The sequence below is a fragment of the Orcinus orca genome, chromosome 6, assembly GCF_937001465.1.
Source record: "Orcinus orca chromosome 6, mOrcOrc1.1, whole genome shotgun sequence".
In the NCBI taxonomy this organism is placed as follows: Eukaryota; Metazoa; Chordata; class Mammalia; order Artiodactyla; family Delphinidae; genus Orcinus; species Orcinus orca.
Window position 1 is genome coordinate 113,126,532 of NC_064564.1, and position 17,568 is coordinate 113,144,099.

General features: G+C 54.8%; 1 protein-coding gene and 1 long non-coding RNA gene across 7 annotated transcripts; both read right to left on the reverse strand.

Moving 5' to 3' along the window:
• Positions 1-224: 224 nt before the first annotated feature.
• On the reverse strand, positions 225-17,533 carry CIZ1 (CDKN1A interacting zinc finger protein 1). Of its 6 annotated transcripts, XM_012532882.3 has the most exons (18): positions 17,272-17,509; positions 16,595-16,712; positions 16,235-16,350; positions 14,394-14,465; positions 12,307-12,533; positions 9,859-9,952; positions 9,570-9,678; positions 8,733-9,069; positions 8,441-8,648; positions 8,059-8,180; positions 7,291-7,488; positions 6,406-6,530; positions 3,972-4,059; positions 3,409-3,522; positions 3,061-3,210; positions 1,286-1,355; positions 940-1,061; positions 225-569 (listed from the first exon to the last, which is right to left on the reverse strand). In XM_012532882.3, the coding sequence occupies exons 2-18, from the start codon at positions 16,705-16,707 to the stop codon at positions 354-356; spliced, it is 2,481 nt and encodes an 826-aa protein (XP_012388336.2). In that variant the 5' UTR covers positions 16,708-16,712; positions 17,272-17,509; the 3' UTR covers positions 225-353. The 6 variants fall into 6 exon arrangements, with proteins under 6 accessions (XP_012388336.2, XP_049567503.1, XP_033282999.1 ...); XM_049711546.1 differs by having other exon boundaries at positions 8,441-9,069; positions 17,432-17,533; XM_033427108.2 differs by having other exon boundaries at positions 3,085-3,210; positions 8,441-9,069; positions 17,272-17,511.
• Positions 4,777-6,399, reverse strand: LOC125964868 (uncharacterized). Its single transcript, XR_007478152.1, has 2 exons — positions 5,271-6,399; positions 4,777-5,237 (listed from the first exon to the last, which is right to left on the reverse strand). It is a non-coding gene; the product is annotated as an uncharacterized LOC125964868 (long non-coding RNA).
• Positions 17,534-17,568: the final 35 nt, after the last annotated feature.

Below are 17,568 nucleotides of genomic sequence, written 5' to 3' on the forward strand. Positions count from 1 at the left end.
AGATCTTACTTGAAGGTAGTACTTTCCTAGCCTGGGTACATTATTAAGAGGGAAACTGAGGCTCAGGAGGTGAAACACCTCACAATCCCAGAGTCCCTGGTTAGGGAGCCTGTCTTCAGCTTTCCAGTTCTGCCACCACACTACCTGCAGGGGCTGGGTGCTGACTGAGAGCTAGCTGGGGGCCCCCTTTCCCTGTCCACCCAGACGGAAGTGCTGGTGGGGACTACAGCCAAACTACCTTCTTTTATTGGATTTTGAGTAAAAACACCAACCATGTCACAGTCTCCACACAGACTCCTAAAAAGCGTAGCAGATCTAGACCCAGACGGGGCAGCTGTGGGCCGCTCCCTCCATCAGGTTTTGAGGCGGCTTGAGCGCCGGGGTAGTGGGTGCTGAGCAGGTTGGGCTGTCACCTTGCTGGGCGTTTTGGCTGTGTCCTGGGTGCTGGGCTGCGTGGGTGTGCGGCCGCCGGAGGTGAACAGAGCAGTCAGGGCGTTCCGGGCGTTGATTGCACACCGGCGGCTCACGGGCCTGGTGGTGGGGCTGGGGTTCTTGGCCTTCTTATATTTCTGGACACAGAGAGTGCAGGTGAGGCCAGGCTTCCTCCCCACCTGGTGTGCTCCTGGCCAGAGGCTGTTTCCCCAGCCCAGGTGAGACAGCGTCAGACATGCTGTGTGACCCTGTGTGATGTGCTCAGCCTCTCTGGGCCAGAGCTCTAGAGCTAACAGCCCAGCCCTCAGCACCCACCAGAACAACTGCAGAGAGACATTGGCCCCAACGTGGCTCTGATTCCCTTTGTGGGCAGAGCCTCTCACTGGGGGCTGTACTCAGGGGCTGAGGCCAAACACAGGAGGGAGGTGGCCACTGGCTGTCCCCATCAGCTAGGACACAGTCTTGACTCCCTGGGCAGGGCAGAGCCGGGAAGGGGGCCTGACTCACCTGCAGGTTCTCAAAGTGGGCCAGGGACTTGCAGTGGGAGAGCTGCGCCCCTGAGTTGCTGTGATAGAATTTGTGGCAGATGCGGCAGATGTAGCCCATCACGGGCACCAGGAAGTCCACACCTGTGGGACAGCAGGGTCTGTGCACTCACATGCCTCACCAGCCAGGTGTCCCCCCTTCTCTAGGGGCCCATTTGCTACCCCTCCCCACCCTCCAGATGGGAAAAGAAAAGAGGACGAGGGGACAGGATGCCTGGCCAGGATGCTGTGGCTGGGATCTGGGGGGTCGCCTGGAGGCAACCTGAGGGCCGCAGCTCCCACAGGTGGGGTCAGGGCTGGGGTCTTACCATATGCCGTGTCGGGGCTGTAGGTCTCCGAGCCTTTCCACTCCTCTATGGATATATCTCTGGATCTCACCTGGAAACACACACAGGTGTGGGCCTCCATTGGTTCTGGCTTCCCCTAGCCTCCTCCTAAACGCAGGCGGGGACTGGAACCCACCCATGCTCTTCAATCAAGGAACCCCACCTTGATTTCCAGGAGGTTGTGGGTGGCATGCTCTGAGCCTTTGCACATGCTGATCCTGCCCCCCGAGTGCCTTTCCCAATCTATACTTTCCAGGTTCAGCTCAATCAGTCCCCTCCTCCAGGAAGCCCTCCTGCTCCCACACTGGCCATAATCCATGCCAGGTATGCCCAACACATCACACGTGTCATTTCGCTGAATCCTCATAACAACTTTCTATGGTTTGCCCATTTTACATAAGAGGAGACTGAGTCCCAGGCACATTAACTCACTTGCCCAGGGTCATACAGCGGGTTTATGGAGGTGCAGGGTAGTGAGCCCTGGTGAGCCCCCAGCCCGGTTACACTCTGCCATGAGCCCCCCGCCAGCTCCCTAATGCTGCAGCAATCACAGTCTTAGGGGGTAGGTTTCAAGTGATCAAGGATCCCTTGTCTCACTGGCTGGACATGAGCCCCTTCCAGACAAGGCCACGCCTAGCAGTGCCTTGCAAACAAATCTGGCTTTTAAGAATAACGACCACCCCCTGGGCTGTGACCCTTCCTTACAGTCTGAGTTGGGACTATTCTAAGCAGAGGAACAGGCTTATAGAGGCCAAGGGGCTTGCCCAGGGTCATGCCACTGCTGACCACTGAGTAGCAAAGCTGGCATCTCCCCCAACCTGCTTAGGGCTGGAGGCCACCCACGCAACCTTCCATCCACAGCCCCGTTATGCACCGCCCCCTGTGGCTGCCCCCTCACCACCCTGGACTGTAACAGACAAGTTCTGTGAGGACAGGGGCCGGAACTTCAACCCCAAGTACCCCTGGTATCCAGCACCAGGGCCTGGCCCAGAACAGATGCTCTGGAAACACTTGTTAAACTGCAAAGCTCCTCCAGCTCCTCACTCATGGGAAGCAGCAGAGCTGGGGTATTTTGAGCACGGGCTCTGCAGTCTCGCCTCCTGGCATCCAAGTGGGTAAGATTCTGCCAGGAAAGTGCTTGGTACACGCGTGGCATACAGTAAGTGCTCGAAAAATGTTCACTGCTCTCGCCATCATCCTCATCATCATATTTCACTGACTTTTCCTGTATGCACCGCATAGCTCCCCTCTCCATGCCTTTTTTGTGTGTGTGTGTGTGTGTGGTACGCAGGCCTCTCACTGCTGTGGCTCTCCCACTGCGGACGCGCAGGCTCAGCGGCCATGGCTCAGGGGCCCAGCCGCTCCGCGGCACGCGGGATCCTCCCGGACCGGGGCACGAACCCGTGTCCCCTGCATCGGCAGGCGGACTCTCAACCACTGCGCCACCAGGGGAGCCCTCTCCATGCCTTTACGATGCTGTTCTCTTGCCCCAGGATGCCCTTTCTCTTCCACAAGTAAAAACAGCAGCCAGGCTTTGAAGACCTTGCATACTTCACCTGCTACCCTATAGGAGTCATGATGTATATTTACGTGTCGTCATATTGAATAGAGTTCCTATTGATACTAAATCGTGGCAGGCCTTAGTGCCCAAAGATGCCAGCACGGTGCCTCCTGGCCCTTGGGAGGCGGGGTGAGGTCTCTCCTGGGCTGGGAGTCCAGCCACCAGCCTCCGTTCCACACCACCTCCCCCCAAGCACCTGCTTGCAGAATTCCTCCTCAACCTCGATCTCTTCTTCATCATCGTCGTCCTCCTCCTCTTCTTCATCGCCCTCAAAGCAGCCCACGGCGTCCACCGTGATGAAGTGGTCCTCATCTTGGCTGGCAATCTCCTTCTCGAGCATCTTCAGCTTCCCAGGGAGTGGGTGAAGGCTCAAGTCAGCTCTGGGCAGCCAGGGTGCGACACCCCATCCTCCCCACACCCCAGAGAACTCCAGTCCGCCCGGACCTGCTATGAACTTGGACTGGAATACACCTCAACTTGCTGTGTGGCCTTGGCCAAGTCTCTACTTCCCTGGGCCCATGTCCTCTGAGGGAGCTGGGGTTACCTCCTTGGCTTTGTCCTTATGCCCCTGGGACTTCACATGTTCCACAAACTTGCGGGGGGTCTTGAAGTAGCGGTTGCAAACAGTGCAGAAAGGCCGCAGGGATTGCTTGGCGATCTGGGGACAGGAGGGCAGGCCAAGTGGGCGGCGGGCAGCAGCCCCAGGCGCAGCCAGGCAGGGCCCAGCGAGACCTCGCCTCCCACTTGCAGGCCCACCACCTCTGTGATCAGCCGGCTGTGCTGCACAGAACACAGGCAAACACCTCCCGTCCCTGTGCTATAAGGAAGGACGACAGATGGTAACAGAGACAGGACCGTCGGAAGACAGGGAGAGAGGGCAGGCACCTGAGGACCCCACAAGCCCCGAGGCTGAATGCAGGGTGAGATGGTGCCTTGCCCACACTGGACAGATGGGGAAACTGAAGCCCAAAGAGGAAACGTGACTGACTCGTCATGAGTTACGGCCACGCAGTGACAAAGGCTGACGTTTGCTTTCTGCTCCCAACCTGGGCTCCCTCCTCCCCGGCCCTGGGCTTGGGCGCCTTCGCAGCAGGTGGGCCCTCATACCTTGTGGTCCTGCGTCCTCCGGTGCTGGATCAGGTCCCCCATGTAGTAGAGCTGGCAGGTGTTGCACCAGCGCCTGGGTGGAGGCTCTCTAAATGATGACAATCAAAACAAGTACAGTGTGACACCGCATTCTTGCTGGAAAGACAGCAGCTCTTCCAGACGCTCCATAAACGGAATGCAATTCCAACAGAATCCTTTTTTTGGAAACTTAACAAAATGGTCCTGAGGCTCATCTGGAAGAATACTTAAATAGGAATAAGAGAGAAAACTTGGGGGGAGGAATGAGATTTAGAAGCATCTGGGATACCAGGAGGCCACCAGGACGGTGACAGAACTGAGGATATCTGCCCTGGAGATCTCCTCTTATCCTTCAGTTTAGATAAAACCTCCCTTTCCCAGAGCTGTTCTTCCACCTCCCCCCATTTCTGGACCTGTCCCAATCCCAGGTAGCCAGGCCCCCCTCTGGGACCCCAAAGTGCCACTGCTCCAGCATTTTCCACGATGGATCGGGACGACCTGATCCCTTCTCTGCCCGTACTGGACTGCAAGCTCTGGGAAGCCAGGACACCACCCCAGCATCCCCGGGGCCTGGCATGGGATCAGCCCAGAGTTTCTGACTGTGTCAGAAGGACAGACAGCCTATCGGAAGGACTGCCACATTCTGCACAGAGCCAAGTCCAGATTCAAGGGCAGACGTCATCAGAAGACAGTGTAATCGGAATCCCCTCCACCTGAAGCTTGTTTATAGCTTGGGCTACAGCCCTGCAGTTTTCTTCCGTCACAAGGTCTTTTTTTAATTAATTAATTAATTAATTAGTTTGTTTCTTTAATTTTTTTGGCTGTGTTGGGTCTTCGTTGCTGCACGCGGGCTTTCTCTAGTTGTGGCGAGCGGAGGCTGCTCTTCGTTGCAGTGCGCGGCTTCTCATTGCGGTGGCTTCTCTCGTTGCGAAGCATGGGCTCTGGGCGCGCAGGCTTCAGTAGCTGTGGCACGTGGGCTCAGTAGTTGTGGCGCACGGGCTTAGTTGCTCTGCGGCACGTGGGATCTTCCCAGGCCAGGGCTCAAACCTGTGTTCCTTGCATTGGCAGGCAGATTCTTAGCCACTGCGCCACCAGGGAAGCCCAAGATCTATTTTTATATTGAATATAATCAAACTCATTCTGCAAACGCTATTTTGGATCCTGGTCTAACTTGACACTGCATCACACATATGTTTCCACATTATCAGAAATTCCCTAGAATTAGTTCTACCACCAAGAACTAATTCCCTAGAATTAGTTCTACCACCAAGTGGGTAAGACTTAAACTGATCTGACTGACCCCCTAGTTTTGAAAAGATCATTTCCAACTAAATTTTTTCACCATTGCATTAACTCTGCAAGGAGCAACTCTGTGAGTCACCTTTCTCCTGTCTTCATGATGATTTGGCCTAAGTATAACTCCTAGGTCAGCAAGCAAAGGGAGCCTTAAGGCTGGAGAACATCCTACAAAGCCACAGGGAAGCTCTTCTCTTAGAACTGCCTAACAGAGACACAGAAGCCTTTGGAGAGAGTGCTTCCCGTCACGCAGGAGATGCAAGCTGAAGCTACCCGAGGGCCCTTCCTGTCCCCTCACCCCATGCAGGCAGCTTCAAGCTGTGACCCTCTATAAATGCTCATGGCACAGTCCCCGACCATTGACCCAAGGCCTATCTAGCCTCTGAAAGGGTCTGATTTGGCCTCCACAGGACTTGTTTCATCTTGTTTTAAATCTGAACTAGCTGTTAACATTTTGAAATTGGGAGACTCACATACAAATCTAGGTTTCTAGATGCCTCTGAAAAACCAGGAGGTCTGGAGCTGAGTGGCAGCTGTCCTGTGAGACACAGCCCATATCCCGCAGGGCGTCCCGAGCCAGCACCATCCTGTTTCTTTCACTGATGATGCCTCGCAGCCCCTGCAGGCCTCAGTGATTGCCCACAGAGCACCCCAAGAGCCAGTCCCAGACTCTGGGAGGGCTGACATTTCTGATGGGCCAAGTCCCCACGACAAAGAAAGGGGGTGACCCAGGGAAGCTCTAACCTCAAGCCACAAGATGAGCAGATCCAGACCTTCAGGCCCCCGTGGTTGGGGTCAGCATATATGCCAGGGGAGCAGGGTGTCCCACAACCCACTTCCCTCCCACATACATGGTCACACTGTTCCTGCCTGGATGTAACCTTAAGAGACTGTCTAGCTCATGAGTTCCTGCATTACACCCCTCGTGAGGCCATTTTACAGATAAGGAAAACTGAGGTCCAAGGCCACACAGTTAGTGGTGTGACGAGGTGTCTCAGGGAGGGCAATGCTTAACCCAAAAGCAGACCTTGTGGATGGTAGATTCAGGGTCCCTCTCTGCCGGGGCTGGCTTGCGAGGCCGCCTACCCCCCCTACAGCGGCTCTGAGATCCCCCACTTACTGGTCCTCTCGCTCCAGGACATCCCGGGGCACAGGCAGCAGGGACAGGAGGCAGGCTTGGCTCATGTGCTGGATGTCTCCGAGCCGCTTCTGGTGCTGGGCCCCCGACATGTGGTCCTGGAACTCCTGCGGCAGGTGAGAGGGAGGAAGGGGCATGAGGAGTGAGCCCCAGAACGGTGGGCAAGAGTGCGGCCCGGGGAAGAGGCCTCCAACCTTGGCTTCATGCTCACCCCACCTCCGCTGGGAGGCCATTTCTCTCACAACCCTGTGTGGGCCAGAGAAGGATGGTGAATGGAGGCACGGAGTGAGTACACGCCAGCCAGAGCCTCTGCTCCCCCTGGAGACTGAGCGCCTCCAAGGCGAGGAGCAGTCTGATCAAAGTCCAGGTCCCCATGTCTCTGCTCAGGGGAGGCACAGAGGGACGAAGGTAACAATAGCGATAGTAATAATCATACCAGTATGATGCTGTTATTAACGCTGGACTCGCTCTGGGCCGGGCCTGGGGCTTATGACTTCAGTGTCAAGTCGCTGAATCCCCAGAACTTGCCAGTGAGGTGGGTTCTATTTTTTTTTTCTAGAGGCGGGTTCTAAATGTCTCCTCCTCTGACACATGCGGAAACCGAGGCACAAAGGGTGGAATTCACCTTCCGAAACCCACATGGCCAGTCAGGGCTGATTTGAACCAGGTCCACCCAACTCTAAAATCCTGCCCCCTTGGCTGGTCAGGAAATGTTTTGTGAGCAAATGTACAGCTGCTGGGGGTGGGGCTTGAGGGCCCATGTGGCCACAGAGGCAGCCGTGGGAAGGGCAGGCTAGGCATCACATACAGACCCCAAACCCTCCGCCCGCCCACGTGACCTCCCCACCCACCCACTGGGGGCGGTACCTGCTGGCTGCTGCAGCCGGCCTTGCAGATGTAGCAGAAGAACTGAAGGGCCTGCTTAGAGGGCACGCTGGCCGCCGCAGGGGTGGCAGAGGTAGAGTCGCCGGACCAGGGCCCAGGTGTGAGGGGTACGGTGCTAAAGGCCCGGCTGTCACTGCTCTGCAGGATGGTGACCTTCAGGGAGCCCCCGGCACCCCACACCTACACCGGAAGCAGGAGCAGAGCTACCACCAGCTGGGCGCTTACAGTGGGCCAGCCCCATGCTAAACATCTAGGAGCCGTCCTGACAGCCCACTTTACAAGTGGGGAAACTGAGGCTCTGAGTGGTCAGGTGATTGCCCAAGCTCGCTCAGCCAGGAAGCACCACAGTTAGTATTCAAACCCAGGTCCGCCTCACTCTAAAAGTCTACCCACCCCACCCCCCACATGACAGATTTGGGGGTTTGGCCAGGAGGCAGGGCTGGGCCCCAGCCGCAGGCACAGGCTTCCAGCTGCGCTCCCTCCGCTGGAGCAACGTTACCTGTGGGGGGCTCTGGGGGCTCTAGTTTCGGGGTGAGCCGGCTGGAAGGGACCCTTATCACTAAAAGTACCTCCAGGTCATCAGAGCAAAGGCATGTGAAGGCTGAACCACTGTCACTGAACCACTGTCAAACCCAGTCTGGTCTGCCCACGAACCCAGGTGGAGGGCTGCTGTCACATTTCACAGGAGGGGAAACCCGAGGGGGCACTGAGGGGGTGCACCATGTGGTCCTCATCAGCATCTCTACCCACCCCCAGCATCTCTCTTGCTCTTTCTTCACATTCTCCCACATCCAGGCCACTGGTCAACTCTTCCTGGCTCTCCTCCAGGCCAACCTGGGCGCCCACTGGCTCCGGCGAGGCCTCCTCCAGGCCTGAAATGACAGATGTGCTCTGCTTCCCCAGGGTCCATCTCCCACCTGGATCCTGAGGGACCCAGGCCCAAGAGCCACCTTCTCTGCCCACATCCAGGACCTTGAAGCCTCCAGTGCAGATGGCCCCGAACCCTAGATCCAGGCCCAACCCTCAGTCCCAGGCAGCACCCAGTCAGGGTTGGACAGTGCCAGGGTAGGACTGAAGGGTTCAGGCAGAGCTGTCCCATCACCAGGCCGGCTGGGAGCCACTGCTCGCTTACCTGCTCCAGCTTCCACTGTATCGGGCGGCGTCTCCAGCACTGTAGAGTGAACCAGAACTGGGGCTTTCTCCAGTGCCGGCACCGACACCTGTGGCTGAGTCTGAGGCTGTCTCTGGTTTGGCTCCAGGGGCTGCACTGGCAACTGCACTGGAGGTCGCTCCAGTGGCAGCTCCAGCGGCTGGACCCTCGGCTGCGCTTCTGTCTGGACCTGTGGATACGTCTGCGTCTCTGCCTGCTTCTGCAGCAGTGGCTGCACCTGCCTTGGGGACTGTGAATGTGCCTGTGGCTGCACCTGTTTCTGTGGCTCTGCCTCCTTCTGCAGCTGCAGATGCTCCTGTCGCGGTACTAAGTGCTCTGGACAGGTCTGTGTCTGTGCCTGCTTCTGCAGCTTTGGCTGCACCTGGGCCTTCAATGGTAGCATCTGTGGCTGAGTCTCTGGCTGAGTCTGTGGCTGCACCTGGGCTTGGATCTGCAGAACTCGTGGCTGAAATCGTGGCAGCACTCGAGCTTCCAGTGGCTCAGGCAGCAGCTCGGTTGTCTGTGTCTGCTTTGGTGCCATCAACCGGGCCTGTGGCTGGACCTTTGCCTGCAGCTGCCCTGGGGTCCCCTTCTCTGTGGGCTCCTCTGAGCTAGGAAGGATCAAAAGAAGATCAAATTCAATTGGCCCCAGGGGGTCCCAAGAAAGGCCATGACCTAGGCTCCAGTCCTAGCTATGCCACATACAAAGCTAGGGATTTGGACGAGCCCCCTCGGCTCTCTGGGTCCCAGTTGCACCTAAATAAATTGGATCACTTTCTCCCACCTCCCACAGCTTGCTAATATGTATCCGAGGTCCTGTAAGCCTGCCTACCCTCTGCCCACTCTCTGAGGTTCCAGGCTCACGTCTTCACCCCTCCAAGCTGGCCACCTCACCTGCCTCCAGGTGATTCAGTCACAGTGAAGATGCCAGAGTCCATCTGGCTGAGGGCCTTCCCAGGTAAGGTGAAGAATTAGGTTTGACATTCCTCCAAGCCAGAAACCAAGGCCCTTTCCTTGAAGGATCTCACCCCACCAACCCCCTACCCTCTGCCTTTGCAGGAATCAGGGTACAGGGTACCTGGGCCCCAGGCAAGTTTTCAGCATCAGTTACCTCTTTGACCTTTTAACTGGTGGCTCAGACGCCACACAAGACTCAGGCTCAGGTGCTGCAGTGCGTTTCTCCTTAGTGATGCAATCTAGGCAGTGGGGAGATTCTTGGTCTGGAATGGAGGGCAGGTGAATGACTGCCGTGCTGGATATAGCACGTACGAGCTCCAGGAGATGGGGCCTGGGCTCACCCCCCCACCCACCCTGCAAGATCCCTGCCTCCATGACCACCCCTGCACCCCACTGCCCTAACCCGCGTCCCCTCTGAAGGGCCAGCAACCTCCCTCCCTCACCTTCAGGTGTGTCTGTTCGGGGCTCTGCGGCTTCCTCAGACCCCTCTGGGGGGTCTGACTTGTCCTCCACAGGCATCGTCTGAGAAGAAGAATCCTGCTTCCTTTCAGAAACCATTTATACCTGCCACCCACCCCAGTCAATACTCCCTTGCCCAAGAGCGGCTGCAACACGTCCCCCAGAGGATGACGGGGCCTGGCCCCAGAGAAGATCCTAAACACCCCAGGAATTCTGTCCAGGGGGTTCCATCTAGCTGCCTGCCGGTTAAGTAAATGCAGGTTTGGGGGATGCAATGCCTTCACGTGGTCCACGGTGTTGCCTCCTGATTCCCCACCCTGTTCTCCACAAAGCAGCCAGAAGGATCCTTCTCTCTTTTTTTTTTTGTTGGTCATGCCGCTTGGCTTGCGGGATCTTAGCTCCCGGACCAGGGATGGAACCCAGGCCACGGCAGTGAAAGCGCAGAGTCCTAACCACTGGACCACCAGGGAATTCCTGAGGGACCCTTCTCAAACCTGATCATGTCTCTCATCTCTGTCAGGCTGCAACCCTCCCGTGATTTCCCATAGCCCTGGATGACTCCTTCCTTACCCCAAGCCTGAAACTACCCACCCACCCCACCCCCCTGCACAATCTGGCCCGTACCCCATGCCCACCCCTGTAGCCTCAGCTCTCCCCACGCTCCCCCTCCCCCTCCCTATGTCCACACTGGCCTTCTCTCTGTTTCCCCAAAGCCCCAGGCCTTCTCCCAGAGCCTCAAAGGCACTCCTTGCAGGAAGCCTTCCTAACCCATAGTACAGGCCCCCAGGGGCCCCAGGCTTCCTTTCTGTGGCGTTTTTCATAGTCATAGTTCATTGGCTGGAGCATTATTTGCATTAAGGTCTCACCACTACCACCACCCCCTTCCCAGCCCAAGATCTCCAGGAGAGCATCTCCAGATGCCTTCTCTGCACCAGTGAGTCCTCCGCAGGACTTAACAGACATTTGTGAAATGAACACACAGCTCCACATGGTTCCAGGGCACCCCAGGAAGCCTCAGGAATCCACATGCAGCTTCCCTCCCTCCTACTAAGCCCGAGGAACCAGGGCTGAGTGCAAACAGGCACCACATCAGGACTCCACACCCTTCAGAAGCTCCCCAGCTCTCACCCTGCACGACATGGGCACTGGCCTGTGAGTCAGGAGGGCTGGACTCTGGGTCTGTCGTGACAGCTGTGCAGTCCAGGGCAACCTCCACCCCACTGCCTCGGTTTTCCCATATGTAAAATGGGGGCAAGGAGGTAAACACTAGGCCAGACTGTGTTAGGACAAGCCCGACCGTAAAGTCAGAGGCCGCCTGGACCCCCCTCTGGAGGGAAATGCCTCCCCTCCAGATGTGGGCCGGCACCAGAGCAGCCAGAAAAGGAGGGTGTTCCAGCCCTCCACCGCCAGATGCTCTCGGGAGTGTGGTGTGTGTGAGGAGCTGCCAGGACGTTCAGGGACAGGACAGGCTCAGGGAGGATATTATTCCCTTTGAAAATCTCTCTGAGGCTTCCTGCTTTTGTCAGGGAAAGGCCTGTAGAGGCTGAGAATCTTCGGCTGGCAACGGAGTAGAGTTGAGGATCTTAGAACATTGTTTTACCCCCAGTCACTTTTCTTTTACTTCTATGTATGGCAATTAATTTAGCTTTTTTTTTTTTTTAACTTTCAGACAGTGATATAATGTTTCCTTTTTAACTAAATGTAGCAGAGAAGCAGCTACTTCATTTAAAGCTGTGCTATCCCAGACCATAGCTACTAGTCACATGTACCTGGTTTTCGAGCCCTGGAAATGTTGGAAGCCGGATTGAGACGTAAGCATAAAATATACACCGGAATTTAAAGACTTACTACAAAAAACAAAAAAAACCGGAATGTAAAATGCCGTGTTCATTTTTTATATTGATTACAGGTTGAAATCATTTTTTAAATATATTAAGTTGAATAAAATATGCTAGTAAAATTAATTTCACCTGTTTCTTTTTACTTTGTTACTGTGATTACTAGAAATTTTTAAATTACATGTATGGCTCACACTATTTCCACTGGACAGAGCTGATTTAAAGAAAATTGGTAGAATACACCTAAAATGAATACAATGTTATATGTCAGTCACATATCAGTTTTTTCAAAGAGAGAGAGATATTAGTAAATAATATAAATAGTAATTAAAAAGGGAATAAATAATAGTACTGGTGGTGTTTGGATATAGCAAAAATTACATCGGGGTTCAGGAATATTTAAAGTTTGGGAAACACTAAGCGAGTCTAACTCCTGCCCCCTTCCCCATTTTACAGATGAGGAAACTGATGTACAAAGAGGGGTATGACCTGCCCAAAGGCCAATGTGAGCCAGAGAGGGCAGAGCTGGGCTGATCCCCAGATACACCCTCTCCCATTCCCATCCTCGCCTGCTCCAGTCCAGATACCACTCACCTTGCGACTGGGGGTTGTAGAGGAGAACCGGGCCTGTTTCTGGGTGTTCCGCCCTGAAAGGTTGAGCTGCGAGGGGTTTATGGGGACCCCAACAGGAGGAGGGCCCAGCAGGGACTGCCGAGTGGCCTGGGGAAAGAACTGCTGTAGATTTGGGGTGGCCAGCTGCGGGGGTGTGAGGCTGGGAGCTGTCAGGTTTGGGGTTGCCAGGTTGTAGCCACGGAGGTTACCTGTGTGTGAAAAGAGGGGAGAAAAGGGATTACAACTGTGGTTGGGTGGTAGAGGCTAGGGTCAGGGGTCAGTCCCCCAAAGCATCATCACAGTTAACTTCCAAGGGGACCCTCCCCACCCAAGGGCAGCCAGAGGGGAGAGATGAGAGCTGAAGACGCAGTCCCACCTGGACCACTGGTGGAGAGGGGGTTTTAGGGCTAGCGTTTTCTGCTCCAGCTGGGGAGAGAAGGGGGCCTTTTCCCACCCCAAATGCCTCCCTGGTCAGTGGCTTAAGCACCCCCAGCAACTCCGCTCACCCTCAGGCATGCTTTAGTGTACACCTTAAGGTATGTGAAAGATTCAGCACAGGACCCAAAGGGAGAACCAGCAAGATGACTGGTCCCTGGAATAAGACGACACTCTCCTACCAATAGAAGCTACTCTTCATCAAGTTTCCTGGGAAGCAGCCACTTGCTAAGCACTTTCTATGCATGGCTTCACTCACCCCGCCCAGCCACCATCAGAGTAAGCATTATCCTCTCTACTGATGACAAAATAGAGACACAAAGCGAAGGAGTGGCTTGTCCAGGGTCTCTGGGAGTGGCACTGCTGTCCACAGCTGGCTACCTGAGAGGATTCAGGGCATCTTCCTGACTCCTCCCTCTCTTCACCCTCCCCCATCCAAGCCGACACCAGATTCTATTAACACTGACTCCTACTCCTCTCCTCAGTCTAGCCTGGCCCCTCTTCAAATCTCCACTCCTACCACCCCCTTTCCTCCAAAGCCACTTCATCCCCTGTATGAATTTCAGCCACAGATTTTGCACTGGATAGCAGCAAACAGTGATCTTTCAAAAACCACATTCTGACTTGGCCCCTCCCCCTGCCTAAGCCCTTCCATAGCTCCCTGATACTCAGGAACGAAGCCCATTCTTCACCGTGCAAGGTCCAGTCCTGCGCTCCTCCCTGACCTCCTTTCTCGCAATTCTCCCCACACACGTGCCCACTGTATTCCAGCTACATGCTCCCATGCATCCCTCAAACAAGCCTGGTCTCTGCCTGCCTCTGGGCCTTTGCAAATGCTGTTTCTTCTGTCTGGACTGTTCTACATCCCAATCATCCTTCATTCCTCTCTTTAGGTGATCTCCTTTGGGTGGCCTTCCCAGACCCTCTCTGTATCCCCAGAGGCCCCAGCTTCCCTGTTCTAGGACCACCTGCACAATTTCCTTGTCTGCTTCCCATTGCCCACCACCTAACCACCCTGCGAACTCCTTAAGGGCAGGTACCTCATCTGACTCAGAGATCCAGCACTGGGAATTGTGTGACCCAATAAAGGACAGTTTAAATCCCTGACCCAGTGCTGGGATGGGAGGCACAGGGGTTAAGGGCGTGCATGGGTCAGATGTGCTGGGAGAACTGGTTCAAATGCAGACTCCACAGTACAAGACCTGTGACCTTGAGCAAATCAGTTTCCCCTTCTTAGCCTCAGTTCCCTCATCTGTAAAATGGGGATAGTAAGAGTGCTTGACTCACAATGTTCTATGAGGATTCAATGAGATATACAAGTGTGCCTGGTATTTACTAAGGGTTTAATTAACATTAACTTACAACAAATACATATACACATATGTGCAGAGAGAATGCTAACGAGCTCTTAAAAACAGTAAGATAAAAGGTGGCACACTCTAAAAGAAAAACAGACAAAGCACATGGACAAGTCACAAAAGGAATTACAAATGTTTAACAGACAAATATAAAATATTCAACCGCACTAGCACTCCAAGAAATGTAAACTAAACAATTAATGATATAGCTTTTGCCAAGCAAATTAGTAGGTTAGATGTATATATACATATATATATATATCAAGAGTATAATACCCAATGTTGCCGTGGGCATGGTGAGACCGGCACTGTCATATGTGGCTGGTGGCATTGCAAACTGGTCCAGTCCTTTGGGAAAGCAATTTGGCAATACTTATCAAAAGCCATAAAATACCCATCCCCCCTGACCCAGTCATTCTACTTTTGGGAATCCATTCTAAGAGAAAATTCTGAAACATGATATTCATTCCATTATTTAAAGCAAAAAAAAGAAAAGAAAAGAAAAGAAAAGAAGTAGAAGAAAACAGCTGAGAAAGTTTAGGGACCCAAGGGCACACACCTCCAGCAGAATATTAAACAGCTGTTCAAAAACAATCTTTACAGAGACTTTCAAATCATTTGGTAAATGATCATGCCGCTATATTCAGTGAAAAAGAAACAAGATACAGCCTTTCACTTATATCAATAACCACAATCATATACAAGTCCCCAGGTTTGTGCCTAGAAAAAAAGGGGAGGAAATACACCAACACTTTAAAGGGTGGTTTTTTCTTTAGGAGTGAATCTGCATATGACAATTTGGGTTTTCTTATACTCTTTTTAAAATATTTCTTTCACTCTTCTTTGAAGAGTATGACTTTTTATTTTGTTTCTGTTTTTTTTTTTTTTTGGTTTCTTTTTGCGATACACGGGCCTCTCACTGTTGTGGCCTCTCCCATTGCGGAGCACAGGCTCCGGACTCGCAGGCTCAGTGGCCATGGCTCACGGGCCCAGCCGCTCCGCGGCATGTGGGATCTTCCCGGACCGGAGCACAAACCCGCGTCCCCTGCATCGGCAGGCGGACTCTCAACCACTGCGCCACCAGGGAAGCCTGAAGAGTATGACTTTTAGAATGAGTAAGAAAAAGTGAAAAAATATATATACATTGTGGGTCCCTGTGTGTGGTTTTATCTCTCTACTCATCATCTATCATTTATAAGCCAGCTCTCAGGACCATCCACACCCATGTGGCCCCAGGAGGGCTGAAGAGTGATGACCATCACATCTTCTGACCTGACTGCATACCCTGCTGGGAGGCAGGATAGCCTGGTGTCTCAGAACATAGCTCCGTAGTAAGACCACTAATCAACACCTGGGCCTCAGTTTCTTCATCTGTAAAATGGGATCATGAGTGTATCTCCCCTTAGGGTTGTCAGCAGAGTCAAGGAATTGGGTTTGTCAGGGCCTCAGCACAGTGCCCAGCCCTGAGGAACCAGCCAGCAAGCCACAGCTACCGTGCGGGAGAGGCTGGGTCTGAAGATGAGCTGGCCCCACGTCTCTGGACCCCTGGATTACTCCTGCAGGGGCTAAGGTATCGGGAGCAGCTTCTTGTAAGGAAGAGATGAAAGACTGCTCTCCACATGGGGAAACTCAGGTAAGGACACAGGCTTAACGCAGAGGGCTAGAGACACCCACTCAGAGACCCAGGGGGTCAGGAGGCCCAGGCCTCTGTCTAGCTCAGCCACTGCTGATGCTATGTGACCCAGGGCAAATGACTTCCCTTCTCTGACATCCTCGGCATCCTCATCTGTCAAATAGGATGCAAAGAAAGGAGGGTGGTCAAAATAGATCTTGCCATCCATCATATCATCTAATCTGAATGTCAGCAAACTGTGCTGAGTAGCACCCACAGAGCTAACACCATGGCCAAGGGTACACCTCTGTGATCAGATAGACCTGCATTCAGTTGAGCAACTTAGGGACTTCCACCTCCTGGAGCCTCAGTGTCCTCATCTGTAAACCAGGACGCTGACACAGCTCCCTCTCAGGGTTACTGTGTGGCTTTGATGAGATTCAGTGCCGTGGGGCTGCTGGGGATCTCCCGCTAAGATGGAGCGAGACAGGGCCCGCAGTCATACCTTGCAACTGCTGCAGCAGCAAAGCTCTCTGCAGCACAGAGCCGTTGAGGAGGGAGGCTGAGTTGGTGCCCTGGAGATTCAGGAGCTGCTGCTGTGGCTGCTGCTGGGGGAGCCCCCTGTGTGTTGAGAGCAGTGTCAGAGGGCTCTGGGGAGAGTCAAACCCTCCCTCTTCCCTGAGACCCCTCACCTCCATTCTCTGCCCCCCTCTACTGCAGACAGAGCATCCCCTTAGGGTGGGAATTGATGACCTCCAGGACTCAGACAGGGATGCTCCTGAGAGAAAGGGCTGGGAGGAGGTCTCCAAGGCATGGGTCAGAGGGGCAGGTCTAGAGCCGCCCACCCCTCCAGTGGGGAGCTTACCTGCTGACGGCCATGGGCAGTGGGGCCTGAGGTGGGGACTGCTGGAGCAGCTGCTGGAGCTGCAGCAACTGCTGCTGCTGGAGCTGCTGGAGCTGCTGCTGCTGGTTGAACATGGCGGCTGCGGGAAGGGAAGGAGTCAGGCCGGGTCCCCGTCGCCCAGCCCCAGCCCGCGGCCCTCACACGCTGCCGACCGAGCTTCACGGCTACCCTCCCGGTCCTGCCCAGAGCGTGCCACGCGTGCGCCCCATTCTTTCCATACACCTCCAATTCCACCAGCAGCAGAGTTCAACCACCCTCCCGCCAATTTCCCCCATATCTTCCCAATAGTCCCTCCTCCAAATGCCCAACCGCACCCTCCATCCCTCCGACTCCCTCCGCTCCGCAGCTCCAGGACGAGTGTCCGACAGAAATACACCTCCCACCCCACCCTTCAGCCTTTCTCTGCGCCAATCACGTAGCGAAGCCAGCCCCTGTCCACTCACACACCTCTGATACGCCCACCCTGTCCCTTGCGCACATGTTGTCAATAACATCAGCGTCGCCCCACCCCCACCTTTCCCTTTCTTCCACGAACAAAGTAGGAGGAAGGCTTCCCTCCACCCTAATCCCCCCCATTCCGCTGAACCCCTTCCTCTACAGACAGAGCCAGCACTACACGTCAAAACCGGTGTCCCCACCTGTCAACGAAGTCCTCGGCCTCCATTCAAGTGGCCCCTAAGGCTTCCGGCGTCCCCCCAGCCGCGCTCGGCCCGCGCACTTCGCCTCCCAGCGCGGCTTTGGCCTCGGGAACCACACAGCCTCCTCCCCGAACCCCCTCCTCAGTCGCGCAGCCCCCACCGTGGGGGGTGGGCCGCAGCTCCGGATCGCGGCTCCAACGGTCCCCGCAGCTCCCGGGGTCCCCGCTGCTCCGCCACGGCCTGTCCGCTCCGAAGGCCAGTCTGCAGGCCAGGGCAGGGCAGCGCCCTCTGGAGGAC